The sequence below is a fragment of the Chanos chanos genome, chromosome 1 (genome assembly GCF_902362185.1).
Source record: "Chanos chanos chromosome 1, fChaCha1.1, whole genome shotgun sequence".
Classification (NCBI taxonomy): Eukaryota; Metazoa; Chordata; class Actinopteri; order Gonorynchiformes; family Chanidae; genus Chanos; species Chanos chanos.
In genome coordinates this window covers 26,164,240-26,182,136 of record NC_044495.1, presented here as the reverse complement: position 1 = coordinate 26,182,136, position 17,897 = coordinate 26,164,240, and the positions used below count along the sequence as shown (strand labels likewise).

The 17,897-nt window shown below is 43.3% G+C and overlaps 1 protein-coding gene across 1 annotated transcript; it reads right to left on the bottom strand.

Moving 5' to 3' along the window:
- Window positions 1-77: 77 nt before the first annotated feature.
- golgb1 (golgin B1) lies at window positions 78-16,566 on the bottom strand. The gene is made up of 20 exons (XM_030776961.1): window positions 16,480-16,566; window positions 15,348-15,435; window positions 15,069-15,239; window positions 14,794-14,916; window positions 14,361-14,522; window positions 13,050-13,166; window positions 12,831-12,944; window positions 11,956-12,712; window positions 11,696-11,778; window positions 10,438-10,507; window positions 4,967-10,070; window positions 4,410-4,833; window positions 4,037-4,270; window positions 3,088-3,921; window positions 2,799-2,983; window positions 2,430-2,571; window positions 2,013-2,098; window positions 1,858-1,929; window positions 1,527-1,617; window positions 78-1,407 (listed from the first exon to the last, which is right to left on the bottom strand). The coding sequence occupies exons 2-20, from the start codon at window positions 15,426-15,428 to the stop codon at window positions 1,270-1,272; spliced, it is 8,988 nt and encodes a 2,995-aa protein (XP_030632821.1). The 5' UTR covers window positions 15,429-15,435; window positions 16,480-16,566; the 3' UTR covers window positions 78-1,269.
- Window positions 16,567-17,897: the final 1,331 nt, after the last annotated feature.

The window sequence follows — 17,897 nt, the reverse complement described above, 5'->3', positions numbered from 1 at the left end:
CTTTCCCACGGAGACGAGTACGCGTTATCAAACTTGTTACATAGTGTAAAAACGGAATTATTGTCTTCCCATAAATATATTTTATTTGGAAAAAATACCGCTACAACAAAGTAGTACAGAGGAGAGAAAGTGTGTAATTTACATTGATTATACACAGATAAAAACAATAGGCCCACAATGGACTGTGCATTAAAATTTAACTGTGAATTGTCTCAGAAACACTAGGACCATATGCCACCAATATGGTCATAGACACGGTCAATTATAAATTACAGCAGTGGTGAGAGAACAAAGGATCAGAGAGCTGGCTATGCAACATGGAAAGTAATGGTCACCTTTTTTTTGAGGAAGATATCCATACAAACAATATTGACAAATAATTTAATGAGAAAAATGAGACATTTCTTGAAAGTTAAATCTTAGTTGAAGGCCAGAAATCGTGATAACGGATGTGACACCGGTGATGGAATGAACTTTATGTGTAGTGATAACAAAAAAAACATACTAATCAGATGCGATAAAGACCAATTAAAGCATCAGTAATGCACCAGTTTGGAAAGTAATCATTCAGACACTGTCAAAAAAAAAAAAAATCACAAAACACAAGAGAAATACAGCGGCCCTTAAAAAGAATGAAAGAAACCTGCATACAGTTGAATCACAAACGTCATTGGACATAATCTAAATGCTCCACTTGCAATGAGGAAAATGAAAGGAAACAGAAAATAGTAACAGCTTAGCTGGAATGTAGTCAAAATGGCCCTTCTTTAACATCTGTCATCCAGTCATACATGTAGGTACTATGAAAATGAGAGAGAGAGAGAAACACAGATATCCAGAATCCTGGTCTTCATTGTTTTCCCAGACAGATGGTGTACCTTTCACTCAAATCAAAAGGCACCAGATATATTAAAATGTGATGTGAAATAAGTTTTTCATCCATTGAAAGTTATTTGTCAGTATTATTTCATGGATCCAAATGCTGGACTGGTTGGTGGTCTGAGGTAGATCTTAAATCAGAGCACTAACCAGTTATGCTATTATGTCACTTTATTGACCTGGCTTGAGAATGAATGTTTTGAGTGGTATAGAATTTGATGACTGACCAATAAGATGATATATATTTCCCTACAAAAAGTGCATGATAAAGGGTTATCTTGCCCCTGAATTGGACCGAACACTATGTCCTACCCTGTGCATTTTCTCAGGAACAAGTTGATAGGTTTTCACCTCTACACATCACTCTCTATAGTCTGTGTTCTCACTCTCTCACAGGTACCCTCCCATACACAGCAGCAGTAGTACGTGCACAGTCAGGAGGTACAGGGATACTAGTAGGGGTGTGCGCTGACGAGAGCAGAACGCTGCACGAAGCATTCGAATCACTCCAGGTCCACTGCTTCGAGTCTGAGAGGGGAGGAAGACATTAGTAAAGTAATGATCAGTGAACAAATCAAGTGAAATCAGCTATTTTAAATAAATTATGAACACAGTTAATTGGTTGCAGTATTGTGGATGGTGCTCACCCGTGTAACGGTGCCCTCTGGAGGCTCAATGAGGACAGCTGTCTCTGAAATATCCCCCTCAGCTCCAGGCTGCCAATCACCCTGTGTACAGCTAAAGGGCAAAACAAAAGAAATACAGTGAGGTATGAGGTTAATTCTGATTTGCTAATGCAATGGAACATCAGTTCAGTTCTGTGACACATCTTGTGGCAGCTCAAGATTACAATATGTTAAAAAGGACAATTGTGTTTAAAAATGAAATATCCTTTCTCCCCACTTTGATCCAAAACATTTTTAAAAATGCTTGCACTGTGACATCCTGTCCATAAAGAAAAAAAGATGTACATCACACCGTTTAAGGCGATCCTGTGCAGCCAGTAGTTGCTCCTCAACAGCAAGTCTCAGCTCAACTTCCTCATCCAGCCTGGCAGACAAAGACAAGTCAGTAAAAGTTTGGCATTCTGATTGCTTACCATTGTCAAAATGAATGAAACAGGCTTAAAGTACCTTCTCTGCAGCTGAACACACTCTGCTTTATAGCCCTGTATGTGTTCCTGAGGTCCTCCCGGGGCACTGAACACCATTAGGTTTTCCTGCAATATAACCCATAAAGAAATATATCAAAACTGGTGATAAGTTTGCTTTTATTAAGTGCTGAAAATTAAGCCTGTTTTGATTTAGCTTGGAGCAACTAAAAGCTAAAGACAGAAATAAAATTTCAGTTGTTTGTGAGGGGAGTGTTCCTAAAAAATTAAACATTAAATCAGTTGGGGACTTGCAAAAATACTCAAAGAAATGTATGGGATTTCCGAGGTAAAAGGATAACCATAATCCTAACTAAACATACCATACATAAACATCTCATTGCACTGATTAAAAAAAAACCTTTTATAATCTAAACGCTGCTAAGAGCTGACATCTCACCTCTCGGTGCATCTTCTGCTGTACCTGGGCCTCTTCCAGCATGGCACTTAGCTGGCGGATCTGATGGTCTCGGTCAGAGAGGGTAGCTAGGGTTTGCTGCTTCAGGAGCTCTGCCTGAGCCTGCCAGTCCATCTGCTCCAGTCTGTAACAAGAGGATGGACATCCACTTAACAGACTCCAAAATTATCTGCCTTTTTGTTGAAGATGAAGGAATTGTAGAACAGCTCAGGACTTATATGTTTTACATTAGGCATACTGTGCAGAGCTTATTAAGAGTATGTAGAAGAGGATAGCAGAAAAACCAACACAACATCCATTTTGAAAAAAACACAGACATGACATGGTTTTTATGTTCATTATGAGTTCTACCTGAGCGTCTCAAGTTCCTGTTTGTCCTTCTCCAGCTGTGCATCTTTCTCTTTCATCTCTGCAATAATCTTCTCCACTCTGTCTTTGGACATCTTCTTCTCTTCATCCAGTGCCTGAGTAAGCTTTGTCAACTCTCCAGCCCCAAGTTTGTCGAGCTCAGATTGCTGCCATTTTAACTGTTCTAACTAGGGAAGAAAGAGATCATTTTACTTCACTAGTCAGTGACAATACATACATTTTTATATTTACTTTACTTGCATCTAACTTGTGACATAAAGCCAGTCTTTACCAGTCTCTCTCTGTCATTTTGTAGGGCAGACAGGGCATTCTTTAGACTCCAAACTTCACCCGTAGAGCCACCAGCTGTATGGCTGCCTGTCTTGCCTATCTCTTCTAATCTAAGGCGTAATTCCTTGGCCTCATCGAGGGCCTGGTCCCTCGAGTCTTGCAGGGATGCCATTGCTTGGCCAAAGGACTGGTTCTTTGCATGCAGCTGAGCTGCTGCCTCCCTCTCCTCTAGCAGCTTCTGCTCCATCACCATCAGGTCTCGGGCCAGCTCCGCTACCCTCTCCTCTGCTGTCTCAGCTTCAGTCCGCAGCACACCTCCTTCCCAGCGCAATTCGCTCAACTCTTTGCTGCGGGCGGCTTGGGCATCTCGCTCTGATTGCAAAGTCTCCTCCAGGTTAGCCAGTTGCCTCTTTGCAGCCTGCAGTTGTTCTCTCAGCTTCTCTACCTCAGCCCCTGGAGCATCTTTCACCTCCTTCCTCTCCTCACCATCACCAGCTTTACTCAGGGTCTCCAACTCTACTCCCTGCACCCTGCTTTTCACAACCTCCTCCTGTCGCTCCCTTTCAAACGCTTTAATACGAGCCTCCAGCTCATCCCTTTCTTTCTCCAAGACAGTGATGCGCTCTAGTTGGGCACTTAGCAGTTGCTTATGCTGGAAGTCCTTCATGGTAAGAACCTGATTCAGATCATCCCTGTAACCATGTAGCTGAGCAGCCAGCTTGGCCTTCTCTGCATTTAAGTCATCCCTCTGGGCCAGAAGGGCACGAATCTCCTCCTTCAAGCTGTTGTTCTCACCAGCTGCCTCTTGGATCAGACTGTCCTTTTCCATCATCACCTGAAAAACGGAGAGAGGGAAATGTTTGTTTTTTTCCCCCCAAATATGGCAGTTTCTGTTCTATTATCATTAACAGATATGTTACACAGATGAATCATTTAATTTCATTTCATACCTGCACATGTCGCTCCTCCAGTTGCTTGTACTCGCTCAACACCCTGTCTCGATCATCCTGCAGAGAGCCCATTGCCTTTGTGAAGGCATCCAGTCGAGCTTTGCTGTGGCTGGCATTTTCCTCTGCCTTGTGGAGCCTTTCCTCCAGACTTCGCACTTGTGCTCTCCTCTCCTCTAACTGTTTCTCTGCTTCCTCAGCTCTACTGTTTGCCTCCCTTCGGGCTTCCTCCACAGCCTTGAATTGCAGAACAAAACAGAGGATTTATCTTTATGAATGAATATGAATACAAATTAAGTGATCAGAGACTATGGCTGTGACCTACAAAGAAATCAAAAGAACTGAAAGCATACTTAATAAATGTATGAAAATGTACCTGGGTCAACACCCGCTCATTCTCTCCCAAGAGTTCCACTTCTCTTTTCTCCTTTTCACTTAGCTCAGCCTGCAAGTTCTCAGTCAGCAGCTTAGAGGAACGCAGATCCACCTCAAGCTGCTCCAAACATAGGCACAGTCTTCTCTCCTCAGTTTCCCTCTCCTTAAGTTCTGCCCTAATATTGCTGATCTCACTCTGAAGTTTTCCGACAGCCTCCTCTAAAGCTTTAGCCCTGTTTCGGAGCCCTTCTGCCTCAGTCTCCACAGAAGCAAGCTGAGAGCGGGTCTCGGCCAGGGAGCCCTCATTCTGAGTCAGAGCTTCCTGCAAATCCCCACGTTCTTTCTCAAGGGTGGCCATGCTTTCCATGTGCTTCTTCTCTGCCTCCTCAAATTGCTGCTGCCACTGCTCCTCTGCCTTCTGCAACCTGTTCATCAGATAATCATACATCATACACAATGATTCAAAAAAACGTACAACAAATTTGAAAATGTATTAGTAAAAAACACTGTGCGTATACAACACGAATAGTCGATTTCAAATACAAAAAAAATTCAAACCTCTCCAAAGAGAGTTGCAGCTCTGCTCTTAGGGTTGTCTCTTTTTGAAGCTGTTCAGCTAGGTCCTGAGCCCTAGCCTCGCCCTCCCTAATTTCAGCCTCTTTTCCCTGGAGAGCACTGTGAAAGCGGCTCTCCCACTGCTTTGCCTCATCCATCACACGATCACGATCATTCTGCAAGGAAGACATGGAGCGCGAGAAGGCAGCAAGTCGTGCCAGTGACTCGTCCAAACGGGACTGCAGTTCTTCAGCCTGTCTCTTTGTTGCCTCAGCCACGTTCCTTGCCTCTTGAGTTGCTTCTTCCTCTCTTTCCCTCTCCTTGTAGGCTTCTTCTAACCTCAGTTCTATCTGCTTAAGCTCAGCTCCCAGCCGGTATCTTACTTCATCAAGCGTATGCTCAGCCTCTGCCTTTATCTCAGCCTCGCGCTGTCGTGCTGACTGTTCAAAGGCCAGTTTGTCTGTTCGTGTCTGGTTGGCCTCTCTCTGAGCTAACTCAAGCTTCTCTTTACAAACAGACATCTCTGCTTCAATCCTCTGCTTCTCCTCTGTAACCTTTGCAATCTCCAACTGGGCTGTCTTAAGCTCACTCTGCACTTCATCTTTTCCTAGCAGCAGTGCCTTGGTCTCCTTACCCAACTCACTAATCCTTTCTTGATATTCAATGCAGTCTTTTTGCATCTGCCGCACCTCCAGTTGCTTCTCTCTGAGCAGCTCTTCAAGTTGGCGTGCTCGGCTCTGACTGCCTTCTTTCACCCTCTCTGTGGATTTCAGCTTCTGTTCTAGCTCCCTCTTTTGCCCTGCTTCAGCCTCTGCTTCTGCCCGTTCTCTCTGTGCCTGCCTTTTGTCCTCCTCCAGCCTGGCTGCCCGGTCCTTCTCATTCTCTAGCAGGGCCTCGAACTCTGCTCTCTCTCTTTCCAACTTTTCAACCTCTCTCTGCAGATCTGCCAAGCGATCCCGACAGTCCGCTGCCTCCTGCTGGTAGCCTGCAATACTACCATTGACTTGGGCCAATTGGTTCATCAGACGTTCTTCTAGGTCATCCCTCTCTGCCTCCAGGTTGGTACGTAGGTTCTGCAGCTGGGTATCTCTTTGCAAGCACTCTTCCTTCAAGCTTTCCTCTCTTGCTTTTGACTCTTGTAGCTGGTGTTCAAGGGAGGCCAACTCTGTTTTAAGTTCAGATTCCCGATCACCCCTTGTTCCCTTCTCTACTTCGAGAGCAGCCTCAAGTTCCCTCAGCTTGCTCTCTGCAATCTCAAGAGAAATTTCCAACTCCTTCAGCCTATCCTCTGTTTGTGTATGGGTCCTTTCAGACATCTCAGTATTTGGTTGCACAAGTGGTGATTCTGTCTCAGTTAAGGCTTCAGAAAACTTCTCTGACCCTCTCTGCACCTCTGTTTCTTGACAGTGGTCGACTGGTGGCTCCTGATACCTTTCAGTCAAAACAGCACTTGACTGCACAGCAATGGCCTCTTCCACACCAGCAGAAATGCTGTGGTGTGGAGTTGTACTGTTCTTTTCCTCTATAGCTTGAGCTAACTGTTCTCTCAACTCTGAGGCCAGACATTCAAGAGAATCGCGTTCGGCTACGGTGCTGTGCAAATTGGTTTTCAGTGTCTCCATCTCCTCTTTGACTTTGTGAAGCTCTTGTTTCATTTCTGTATCTTCCATTTTGCTCCCCCTACTCTCCAGCTGCTCTCTAAGCTTCTCATTCTCCTCTTCCAGATCCAAAATCTTCTGCTGTTTGGCCTTAGCAAACTTCCTCATTTTTTCTTTCACAGCATCCACCTCTTTCTGAGCCTCTTCGGCAATTCTTTCTGCCTCTTGTCTGGCTGCCTCATGGGCTCTAGCTTTAGCTGCTATCTCCTGTCTCTCCTGTCGAGCAGCCTCCAGCACACGCCTCACACGCTCAGCCTCATCGCTTACATTCTCATATGATTTAAGTAGGGTTTCATATTCATCCTTCATGCTTTGCACTTTTTCCTCCCATTCTCGAGATGCTTGATCAGCTGCTGCTTTGGCACTCTCAGCCTGGCGTTTGCATTCACCTTTCTCATTCAAAACACCCTCCATGGCTAACTTAAGACTCTCACATGAGGCACTAAGGCTTTGGTTCTCTAGCAAGGTCCGATCTACCTCTGCAATGAGCCTCTCTCGTTCTGCTCTTAGCTTGTTCAGTTCTGCCTGTCCTTCCTCTAGCTTTTGCTGCAGTTCCAACTTGGTATTCTCTGCGGCAGTCTGTTCTTCCTTTAGAGCCTGGTTTTCTTTTAGAACCTCTTTGCGAGAGACAAGAGCAGCCTGCAGCTTGCGCTGAAGTTGCTGGAGTTTGACACTGCTACCTTTCTCCTCCTCTTGTCGCTGTGGGATCTCTGCCTCTAGTCGCTGGATCTTCTCACGTTCAGAATTCAGCTCAGCCTGCAAGGAAGCAATAAACTGGTCCTTTTCAGAAACTGTTTCCTGCATGTTTTGTAGAAGAGAGTTTTGTTCACCCAGTTGCTGGCTTAAGTCTATGATCTCATCATTTTTGTTTTTCAGGAACTGTTTGAACTCCTCCAACTCAGCTTGCAAACCAGCAATAGAAGAGTCAGAGTCTGAGATGCTTCCCTTTGCAGCAGCTGCTTCTATCTCTACTTTCAGCATCTCTGCGTGGTTCTCTGCTTGAAGACACTTTTCTCTTAGTACCAACACCTCATTAGAAAGCACATCAATTTGGCTCTCTTTCTCTTTTAAGGCCTCAAGCTCTTTGCTGAGCTCAAGGAGCTCAGTCTCCTTGAAAGACAGAGAAATTTGGCTCTCTTGTAAACGAGTCTCCAAGTCCATACGGGCTGCCTGCTCTGCCTTTACTTCTTCTCTCAAAGCATTTAAAGCAGCATCATCTACACCTGCCAAAGGTAGTTTTGACTGCTCAGTACTTGGAGCTGGTTTGTCTTGCTGCTGGAGTTCAGACTCAGGTTCAGCAAAGTCCACCCAATCATCCTGAACCCAGTCTCCTGCCCCTACTTTGGCCACTTCACCTGCTTCAGACTTCATGTGATCTCCCACATGTACAGACTTCTCTTTGCCTACCTCCAGGTTTTGCACAAACTTATCCTCCAGTTCTTTCAAGCGACTGAGGAGTCCCTCTTTCTCTCCGCTCTGTGCTTCAAAACGTTCACGCAGCTCATTATATTCATCTTTCTGCTGCTTAAGTTGTTCACGGTGGTGGCGGTCTTTCTCCTTGGCCTTGCGAATTGTGTCTTTGCGGGAGTCAACAGCCTCTTGGAGCTTTTTTTGCAATGTTTCAAGCTCTAATTCCATGGAGGCCACTTGTGATTGAAGTCTAGCGTTATCTTCGCCAGTTTGCAGTGTTTGTTGCTGACTTTGGCCTATCTTTGCAACCTCCTCAGAAAGTCTTTGGTTTTCTGTATTTGCTTCAGCCAACATTTGATCTTGGTTGCACATTTTCTGTTCCAGAATCACACATTCTTCCTCTTTTACCTTCAGGGCCTGTCTGGCCTCCTCCAACAGAGCCTCAAGTTTCTGAATTTCCTGTTTTTTGTCTCTCTCCTCATGTGCAAAGGATGTAGAAAGGTCTTGTACGTCTTCTCTCTCCCTTCCTAATTTTTCAAACTCAGCAACCTTTTTCATTAATTCTTTACGTTGCACCAGAGCTGCTTGCAGTTTTCTCTTATTCTGCTCTGCCTCCTTTTTCATGGTCGCAACTTGGGCTGCCAGGTCCTCTTTATCCTTACGTAAAGTAGCTAGCTCCTCACTTTCTTCAGTGGCATTATCTCCCTTTGCTCCTTGTTCATGATGCCAGGCACTTTCAAGTTCAAGCATCTGTTCCTTCAACTTTTTGACCTCATTAGATATCAAGAATTTCTCTTCTCCGGCCTGAAGCAGCTTGTTAGACATGCAATCACTGAGCTCCATCATCTCCTTCTCCTTCTGAGAAAGACGCAGCTGCAGGTCTTCTAATTCAGCAGCCTTTTCACTGAGGGCAGATTTGGCCAGGTCAGCTTCCTGAGAAACTTCAAGTATCTTTGCTTCCATTTCAATGACTTTCTTCTCCAGATCCGAAGAAGTAAGCTCCCTATCCTCAAGCTGAGCATTCAGCATTCTAGCCTGACCCTCTTGCTCAGTCAGGCTATGCTGTGCTTCATCCAGTTGGGCCTGCAGGGTTTGAATTTTCTGCACGTTAGAATGTACCTCTGTCTGAAGGCTTTCCAGCTGCTGTTCAAGGATTTTTTTACTTATCCTCTGTTCTTCAACCTCTGAAGCTATCTTCTGTGCCTCTCTCTCAACTTCTGCTCTAAGTACTTTCAGGTCATGCTCATAACTCTGAGCCTTAGATTCTGCCTCCCCCTTGGCAACACTCTGTAGTTTTACCTCCTCCTGCAGCTGGGAAATTTTCTCTTGGTACTCCACAGCTGATTTTTTAAGTTCTTCAAGTTCAGTCAGCAGGTCACTGTATCTCCTGTGAAGCTCCTCAGCCATAGTCTGTTCAAAAGCCTGACCAGAAGCTGAGTCTAACTCAATAAGCGATGTCCCCTGTTGTACTTCAACAGTGCTTTGCTCCACCTGGACTATGGTGGTAATAGACCTATCTTGCTCTGTACTTCTTTCCTCCCAAGACTGAAGGTGAAGTTGGCCAAAATCTTGCACTAAAGGAGGCCATTCTTGAGCCCCATCCTGCTTCACTGCCTCTAAGAGGGTCCAACTGCTGTGAGCTACCTCTGAGTCACTGCTGGTCACCATCTCATCTGACGAGGCACCTTTTGATTCTCCAAGCAATTCAGTCTGTTGTCCAGTGAACTCAGGAGTATTCTCAGTATCAGCAGAGATGGACAAGAGAGAACTGTCTACAGCTACTAATGTTGTTTCTTCCACTGGTGTATCTTCAAGGATGTCTGCTGGACATGCAGTGCTGTCATGCTTAACAGTGAAATTTTCAGAACTTTCGTAACAGGCACTTTCCACTGGATGAACTACAGAGTTCTGCTCCTCAGTTTGTGCCAGCTGGACTCGCAGAGACTGAAGTTCCCTTTCTCTCTCAAACAGCTGTTGCTCTAGAATCAGTACCCTCTCTTCATGTGCATTACTTGAATCATGGCCTTCTTGATGGACACCTAAAATAACAAAGGCATAAAGGCATCTCTTTAATTCCACAGCCTTGAGTCTTTTGAGTGAATTCTGAATTTTTCCAGTTCTTGAGCTTCAACTGTATTGTATTTTGTTGAGGTACCTGTCCTTCAGGTTAGCCCTACAGTCACACTTTCTCAAAACATGACAATTACAGGAATGTCAGAGGAGACACCCTCTATAGTTGTTCTATTCTGATTCCATTGAACTATGTGTTAATCAACACTGTCAGAGTACAGAGGGCACATATCAACGTACAGAGGGAGCAAGCAGGGAACCCTGCAGTTTAAAGTCCCTTTGGTTAGTTTGTAAATCATAAAGGTAAACAAAGAGCACATTCACTAGTGCACTAACCTTTGTCAGCAGTATCCAAATCCTTCACAGACAGATCGATCACATGACCCCGCGATGAATCATCAGCTGCCTGGAAAAGAGAGGCCTCATTTGCAGTTGTGTACATTTTAGTTACAGCTGTCAAAAAGCACAATCATAAAGTTAAACTACAAACAAAGAAAAAATTACAGGCTAATTCCATTATTTTGTACTATATGTGGTAATACTGACTGCTTTGTGTGAACTGTAGTGTGAAGGACACTGGAGGCTGCAGTCGCACCACATTGATATGAGCAGAGGGATTAGTAGCGCTTTGACCTGAGAGGCTGGGCAAGTATTAACCTCAACCACAGACTGTCCGTCTCACCCGAGACAGACTCTCCATACTATCATGCCCACCAAGGTCAGGGTCTAAGTCACAGTCATGCTGTCCTAGACTTGTTAGCAGGCTAGACACAGTGCTGAGTAAGCACTTCACATAAATATACCTGCGAAGTCTACATCTCCAGTTTATAAATTCATGTAATGGAACTGTAATACAAATGATACACTATGACGTCTCATCCTGCGAAAAGAATGTTGTTTATCTTTTATCACAGCAATAGCAAATACTTATTTCTGGTTGGCTGGCATTTGTCCATTAAAATTGTCTATCAAGACATCTCAAACACAGATCCGGTGAAAAGTTTAATCATAGTTCTAAATCAGTGCTCATGATACATTGAAATGTATGTAACCATAACAAAAAGTGAGGTCTATAATTTTTCAGATTGGATTAGATCAGGGGTATACAGACTGTTTAGAGCTCCTATTAAAGCATATGACAAAGCCAGCACTTTGTCACAATTTAGCTTAACATATACCTACATCTAAATATCTAAAGTGCTGTATGAGTGCTATGTTGCATTGAAATATAAAAATATATTTAGGTTAGAATAATTTACAGTCCATGACCATATTTTTATTACAAGAAGAGGACAAGAGGTAGCATCACTGGAAGTTTAGCTTTATTTTGGCAAGTTTTCAAGCTCTAAATTAAATGAGTTGACCTACTAAAAATGCGCTGCTCCTGACTCTCATTCACAGTGAAAAAAAATGTTACGACTATTTTAATTCTGAGGCCACAGTATAAGCGGGGATAATACCCTCCAAAGTGTCGATGGAGAAAACTCCACTGCACTTCACGCCGTGGAGCACTTTATCTTCACCTCGTCCATTATTTTCCTATATCAGGACGCCTCATCGAAGCCACAAAGTACTACTCTAAAATTTCACTCACCTGAAGACTGCTCAGTTCCTTCTCTAGTTGCTGTATCCTGGAAACAGCTTCCTCCCTTTCTGCAATACTTTCATCCAGTTTCCCTAAATCACAATTAAAAATTTGCTAAAATCCTAATTGCATTCCCAAAAGCTTGTGTTGAAAACATATCTAAGTAAATACTTTCATAAATATTAAATATTAACATAATCAGAGCTGCTTCATATCAGTTCTGATTTCTTTAAGTGTAACCAGCAATGTGAGTGTACTTGGCTATTAACCTTGAAGAGAGTCCAGACTGAGGTTGACCTGAGCCATTCGTGCTTCTCTCTCCTCTTCCTCTACCTTCAGTTTGTCCAATCGGGCTTCAAGAGCTGGCAGCACTGCAAGATACTGTGTAGGGTCGGTGGGGATGGATGTCTCTTCCTCTCCTTCTGCATCTGCTCCTGTCAAAGAGTGCAGCCCTTTCCACAGCTTCTGCAGAGCCTCCTTTGCCTTAAGTCCTGTACCCTGTTCCTCTTTTTCAGTGTCCAGTCTCTCTCTCAAAGAAGCCAATTCCATCTGTAGCTGTGCCAGTTCTTCTCCTTCTTCCTTTGACCCTTCCTCCCTTTCTCTCTCCATTGACTCCAGCTTCTGTTGGAGTTCCTGCAGCTCTGCCACTCGATTTTCAACCTCAATCTCTAACCTCTTTGTTATTTCCTCTTTCTCCTTCTGTGATGTCTCCAGGTTTGCTCTTAGGATAGCCAACTCAGTCTCAGCATCTTTTCCCTTCTCCATCCACAAATCCCTTTCTCTCCCCACATGTGATAGTGTCTCTCTGAGCTCTTCCTGCTCAGAGACCCGTTTTTCTATTTCAGCCTCTAATTTCTTAAGAGCCTCCTCTCTGTCTCTCTCAGAAGCCTCCAATCTGTCTTTCAGGGCTCCTAGTTCTGCTTCTGTCTTGTCCAATTGCTGAGCCCACTGCTGCCTTTCCTCCTCTTTGACCCTGGTAGCCTCCCTAAGCTCCTGCTCCATCTGCCGAAACTGTGCTGTGAGGATCTGCATAGAGGGGGAGAGAGGGCAAGTCAGCCAGAGTGTCTGTAAAAAGGTCAACATGTCAGACAAAAGTAGCTGTTCCTCTATAACGCTGCTTGTACAATACTGACAATCTTTGTACCTGTTTCTGCTGGTCGGCACTGTTGAGTTCTTGTTGTAACATCTCAAGGACTTCTGAACGAGATCGCAAAGACTCTTCCAGCTCTTCAATACGCCGCTGAGCTGCCCTAGGTGCCTGCCAGAGCACAATCAGGGTTTACACCAGGGGGTGAGTAGACAAATGCCTAGAATCAAGGTAGTGCGTAATATTCTAGTTAAAATATAAAGAGGGGGGTGTTACCTGCTCAGCATCACTGTTGCTTTCAGTGCTAACCCTAAGCAGCTCCTCTTCGTGTTTCTGAATCTGCTCCTGGAATCGCATGTCCTTCTCACTCACAACACCCTGAAGCTTCCGCACCTAATGAGCAATCCAGTAAAATACTTGTAAAGGTAATGTTACGAAATTTAAGCAGTCAAGAGCGTGATCAGAATATGCAATTCTGATACAGACTTTACGTTTTAGTCTTAAACAACAGTGTCAGTTGTCACTGCAAATGGTTATACACAGTGAGTGGACAAAATAATAGAAAAACCTCAAGAAAAAGACTCAAACTTTAAAGTTACTGAATCACAATTACCCTAACTATTAACTTATGTCAGCTATAAACAAAGTCTCCAAATCAGCACCTTAATATGTGTTCTTTAAAAGTAAAATAAGATATCCGACAAAATTCAAAAAAGGCCAAACAGTCAGTTCCCAAACTGCAAGTGCAATGGGAAGCAAAAACCCTTTTTATGTGGTAAAGAGAACAATGCTGAAAATCACAGCTTATGTCAACAGGGAGAAACACTGGCCACAGGTCTAAGCCAGTTTGTGGGAGTTACTTCGTCCAATGATAGCTCTGCATGGTAGAAATAACAACCATGTAATATCCAGGCATTTCGGATGACTATAGGTGCTTTCGGACCAAACAGTTCTAGGGACTCATTGAGAGGCTCCCCTAGAACTACATACCTTCAAGAGCTTTTTTTCTGTTTGCATTCGCACCGCCAGTAGGTGCGAAAAAGGGGGTACTTCCTCCAACAGTTCTAATAACTGTGGAAAAGTTCCTCTAGTGCCAAAGCGCCTTATGTGCACCCTATGATACTAACTGTTTTCTCAAGCTGTTTCCATATTCCAAGATAATAATACCCCCATATTAAGTGGATTCAAGAGCTTCAAGAGTATCACCAGGATGAAGTCAATGCTTTCTGTGGTGTTGCTTTCTGTGGTGTTGCCAAACATTGTTGAACTTTCATGAGAAGTTTTGGGGAGCAGAGTATCAGGCTCTTCTTCTTGAATATTGATACAATCTCACTAGACACTGTTCAGAATTTGTATAACAGCATTCCAAGAAGATCTGGAGCTGTTCTGATGTCAAAGGGAGATACAACTCATTATTATTTACTTTATATATGAGGAACACTAGATGTTATTTGATATTTGTATTACATGCCATACCACCAGTATATTAAAGTTGTGTGCCCATTTTAATGTTTGCTCTGTAGTACTAGTTAGCTACACTGTCATTTCCTTTTCTGGTATTAAGGCACAATTTAAGGCATAGCATACCTGTTCTGCATGGCTTTCTTCTTTATCACGTAGAAGCTGCTCAGCTGCTTCAAGCTGTTCTCGCAGCATCGTTGAGGTGGACTCTTCTTCACTGAGCTTAACCTTTAGTTGCTGGAGCTCCTCTTCCACACCTGGTGCCATTGTGAATGAGCTGTCTGAACTCTAGCAGATAGAGACGTGAAAAGAGGGTATGCTATGTGAAAGAAACCTGTCTGTGGAGCTACACAGAGACAATGGTGGTTCTATTTTATCACAGACAATGTAGCCTGGCACTTACAACAGCTTCCAAACAACACTACAGTCCCTTTTCTCTTACACTTTGCTAAGCTAAATAGATCAAACTCTGACTGTAAGACTCTTTTAAGCATTTATAAGTTGTAGTCATGCATGTCGTATTCACTTACACAGGTTTTCTCAGGAGTAGTTATTTTACCTGACTGACGTTCGCTCCCTCCTGCCCTTTCAGCTCAGTGATCTGTTTGTTCAGAGCAGCCATCTTTGCTTTAGCCTGCAGTTTGAGTTTTGTAAACTTGGCCTCCCCTGACTCTTTCTCTTCCTGTGAAAACACATTCATAATAAATACTTACTGCAAGTTCCTCACACATAACAAAAAAATAACATTTGGGAGCCTTTAGCACACCATATACTGACAAGAACTTAAAAAAAATACTCCATTAAATTCATGCCAGGCTGCTGTTAAATCCTCACCTTGAGTTTTTTCTCAGCTGTGGCTAACTGGCTGTCTTTCTCTCTGATCAGCTCCTTCAACTGGACCACCAGCTGTTCTAACTGGGCCAACCTCTCCACGGTGTCTTCTGAACTGCCTAAAGTATTTGGGCCCATGTCCTCTTCAGATTGGAGCTGTGGGACCAATCCATCCTTTTTGGGGACAAATACAAATTTGTTCTTAACTATTACTTTTCATTTGAGAGCTATTCTGGTAGAGACATCTCCACTCCCTCTGCAAAGAGTGATGAAGAGTCTTACCTGAGAGTCTTCATCAGGGCGCTCTTCCCCAGAGAGCTCCTGAAGGACGGAGTTCACCCCTTGGGCCAGCCGGCTGAACATTGTGGCCCTACAAGTGAAAGGGATTAGCTCCATGGCATGTGGCAGTGTTACATTTAGGGGAGGACATCAGAGAAGTACAATAACAACAGTGTTGTGCTATGAAAAAAAATTGTCTAAAGTAACATTACTTTTCATTTTCCAGTGTAATTAAATGAGAAAAATCCTCATCCAAGTTATTGTTAGAACATGGATGGACAAAGCTTCGATACAGTATCACAGTTTCAGCTCGCACTAGTGTTTTAACAGCCAGAACCAGTTTCACTGGTAAGCTGAATGATCCATCAGACAACAGATGATGTATTATTGCACATATTTAAAAAATTCTACACTAGAGTGAGATGGAGGAGGAAAATAAAGTATAAGCAAAAGGCAGCAACCAGAATATTTAAATGATCATTACTATTATTATCGCTCTTCGCTCAATCATTCCATTGTGTTGAATGCGCGGTGTGAGTGTAACAGATAAAGGTTGACAGCGGCAACCTTGTTTAATGTAGGGCTTCCATGAAGTCGATTTGAGAATTTCTTAATTTTGGCCAGGGAGCGATGTTATGTATTTATCAGCGAATGACTGAGTTCAAATTTAAATCTCCTCAGTAACATGATAACATAAGCTGCTAACCCCAGAGCCCCCACATTCGACAAATCTCGGATAATAACGAAACTGACCGAAACAGTCTGACTTACGACTGCGGCTGCGTCACTCTGGTTTGTCCAAAGAGCAGCAGAGATTATTGAAGAGAAGTGGATATTTTGTTTTGGTTTTGAAGCCGAATTATGACAGTAATCGTGCGATCGAAGGTATGAATGAATTGACAAACGCTTTGGTTGTATTTTAACGTGCTTCAAGTGTTCTATAGTTATGATAACCGAAAGCAACAAAACCAGCTAGCCAGCTACTCTTAGAATGCAGTGCTGACTAGTAAACAGCACCTAGCTAATAAGGATAATTAAAAACATCCCTGTGCTTTTGTGGTTTTGCATGTATAAGCAATAACAACAACAGATTCTAAAAACGTCAAGGGGTTAATAAACCGACCATGAAACTAACCTGTATGAGTACTTCTTGGACAAGTGCTGCTGCTATTATTTGATAAATTTCGTCTCCAGGATTTCTGAGCAGAGCCACATCACCAAACATCCCGGAAACAAAACTTGCAGAGCAGCGATTGGACTAAGCCTATCTGCGCAACATCCAGGGAACGTCGGTAAATTCCGAGACCGTGCACGGGAGTTCAAACAGCTCCGGGGCGGAAATGGGACAATAATTTGTTAAATGTTAACATCATCTGGTATCAGAGGTCATAGCCGTCAGTCAGTAGTACGCTTTATTCTTCGTATCGTATTTTCCGCTGGATTTACACTATGGCCCAAAGGAGTGGATCACATAGATTAAAGGTAAACATGATTGTCAACTATGGCAAGCAGCTAGGACGGAGCCTGCTTCTGATTGCGCACTATACCACATTGTTTGTGAGTTTTGCATCTCGCTCCGTAAACTGCATCGTGGAGGTAGTGAAGTGGACTTCACTTCTGGCGCAATACACAGTGTCAGCCTTTGATTCTGTGAACAGATACTTACATTGGTGGAGCAAGAGAAGTGGTGGGATTGCTACAGAAAACTGCCCTAAATGCGACATTGTGTCCCACTCACAAGAAACGGGCCGTTCTGTTGGACTGAATTAAGTTTCTGAAGAAACTTTCAGATACGCCTGGACAATACACTGACTGAGGAGGTCTACAGTGATTATCTGGCGAAGAAAACTCTTCAATGTGAAAGTTTTGGGTGTGCTGCTTGAGCCTGGAGACCGACTCCGTGTGAGACACGCAGATTCTGAATTAGTAAAAACTTCAAAATCGATCTAGACTGGTGCATCCCAGTTTAATCCCCTAGATTTTGCAGCGAATGTATTCAAATGTGAGACGTAAATCAATAGCAGATAGATGGTTTTATGTGCGTATGACTGAAGTTGTAGAATGCAGAAGAACGTTTTTTTTATTGCATCTCATATCATTCGTATGATCATCTTAAAGGCAACAACCAACTATTCTTCACAAAACTTGATTTTTTTTTTTTTAACCTACAATGCTGCTGATCGACTCGTTGTTTTGCATAGCTTGTTTCTGAGCACTGACAGTTGCACTAATCTAAACAGCATAACAGGTTTATCATGATGGAAAGGCAAGACTACCCTTTAAGTGTATCCGTGTTTACAAATGTGAACAAATGTCTCATGATTGCCCTGAATAATAATCACTTGATTCTCTGTATGAATTACCATAGTGCAGTACAAATACAGTCGACGCACCGAGAGTCGTCTGTAGAGGATTTTGAGGTTGGACAGTGATTTAAGTCAACAACAAGTGCTTTTAATCACATTTCAGGTAAACTTTTAGCGTCGTACATGTTCTTTCCCAAGGTTTCCATGTTAAAGACATGTACATATCTGTACATGTACATATCTGTTG

Coding starts and splice junctions, on each gene's coding strand:
- golgb1 (XM_030776961.1), bottom strand. CDS start 15,428: ATGTTCAGCCGGCTGGCCCAAGGGGTGAACTCCGTCCTTCAGGAGCTC. Junction 12,945..13,049: donor GCAACAGTGATGCTGAGCAG/GTAACACCCCCC, acceptor GTGCTCTGGCAG/GCACCTAGGGCAGCTCAGCG. Junction 2,572..2,798: donor CAGGAACTTGAGACGCTCAG/GTAGAACTCATA, acceptor CTCTTGTTACAG/ACTGGAGCAGATGGACTGGC.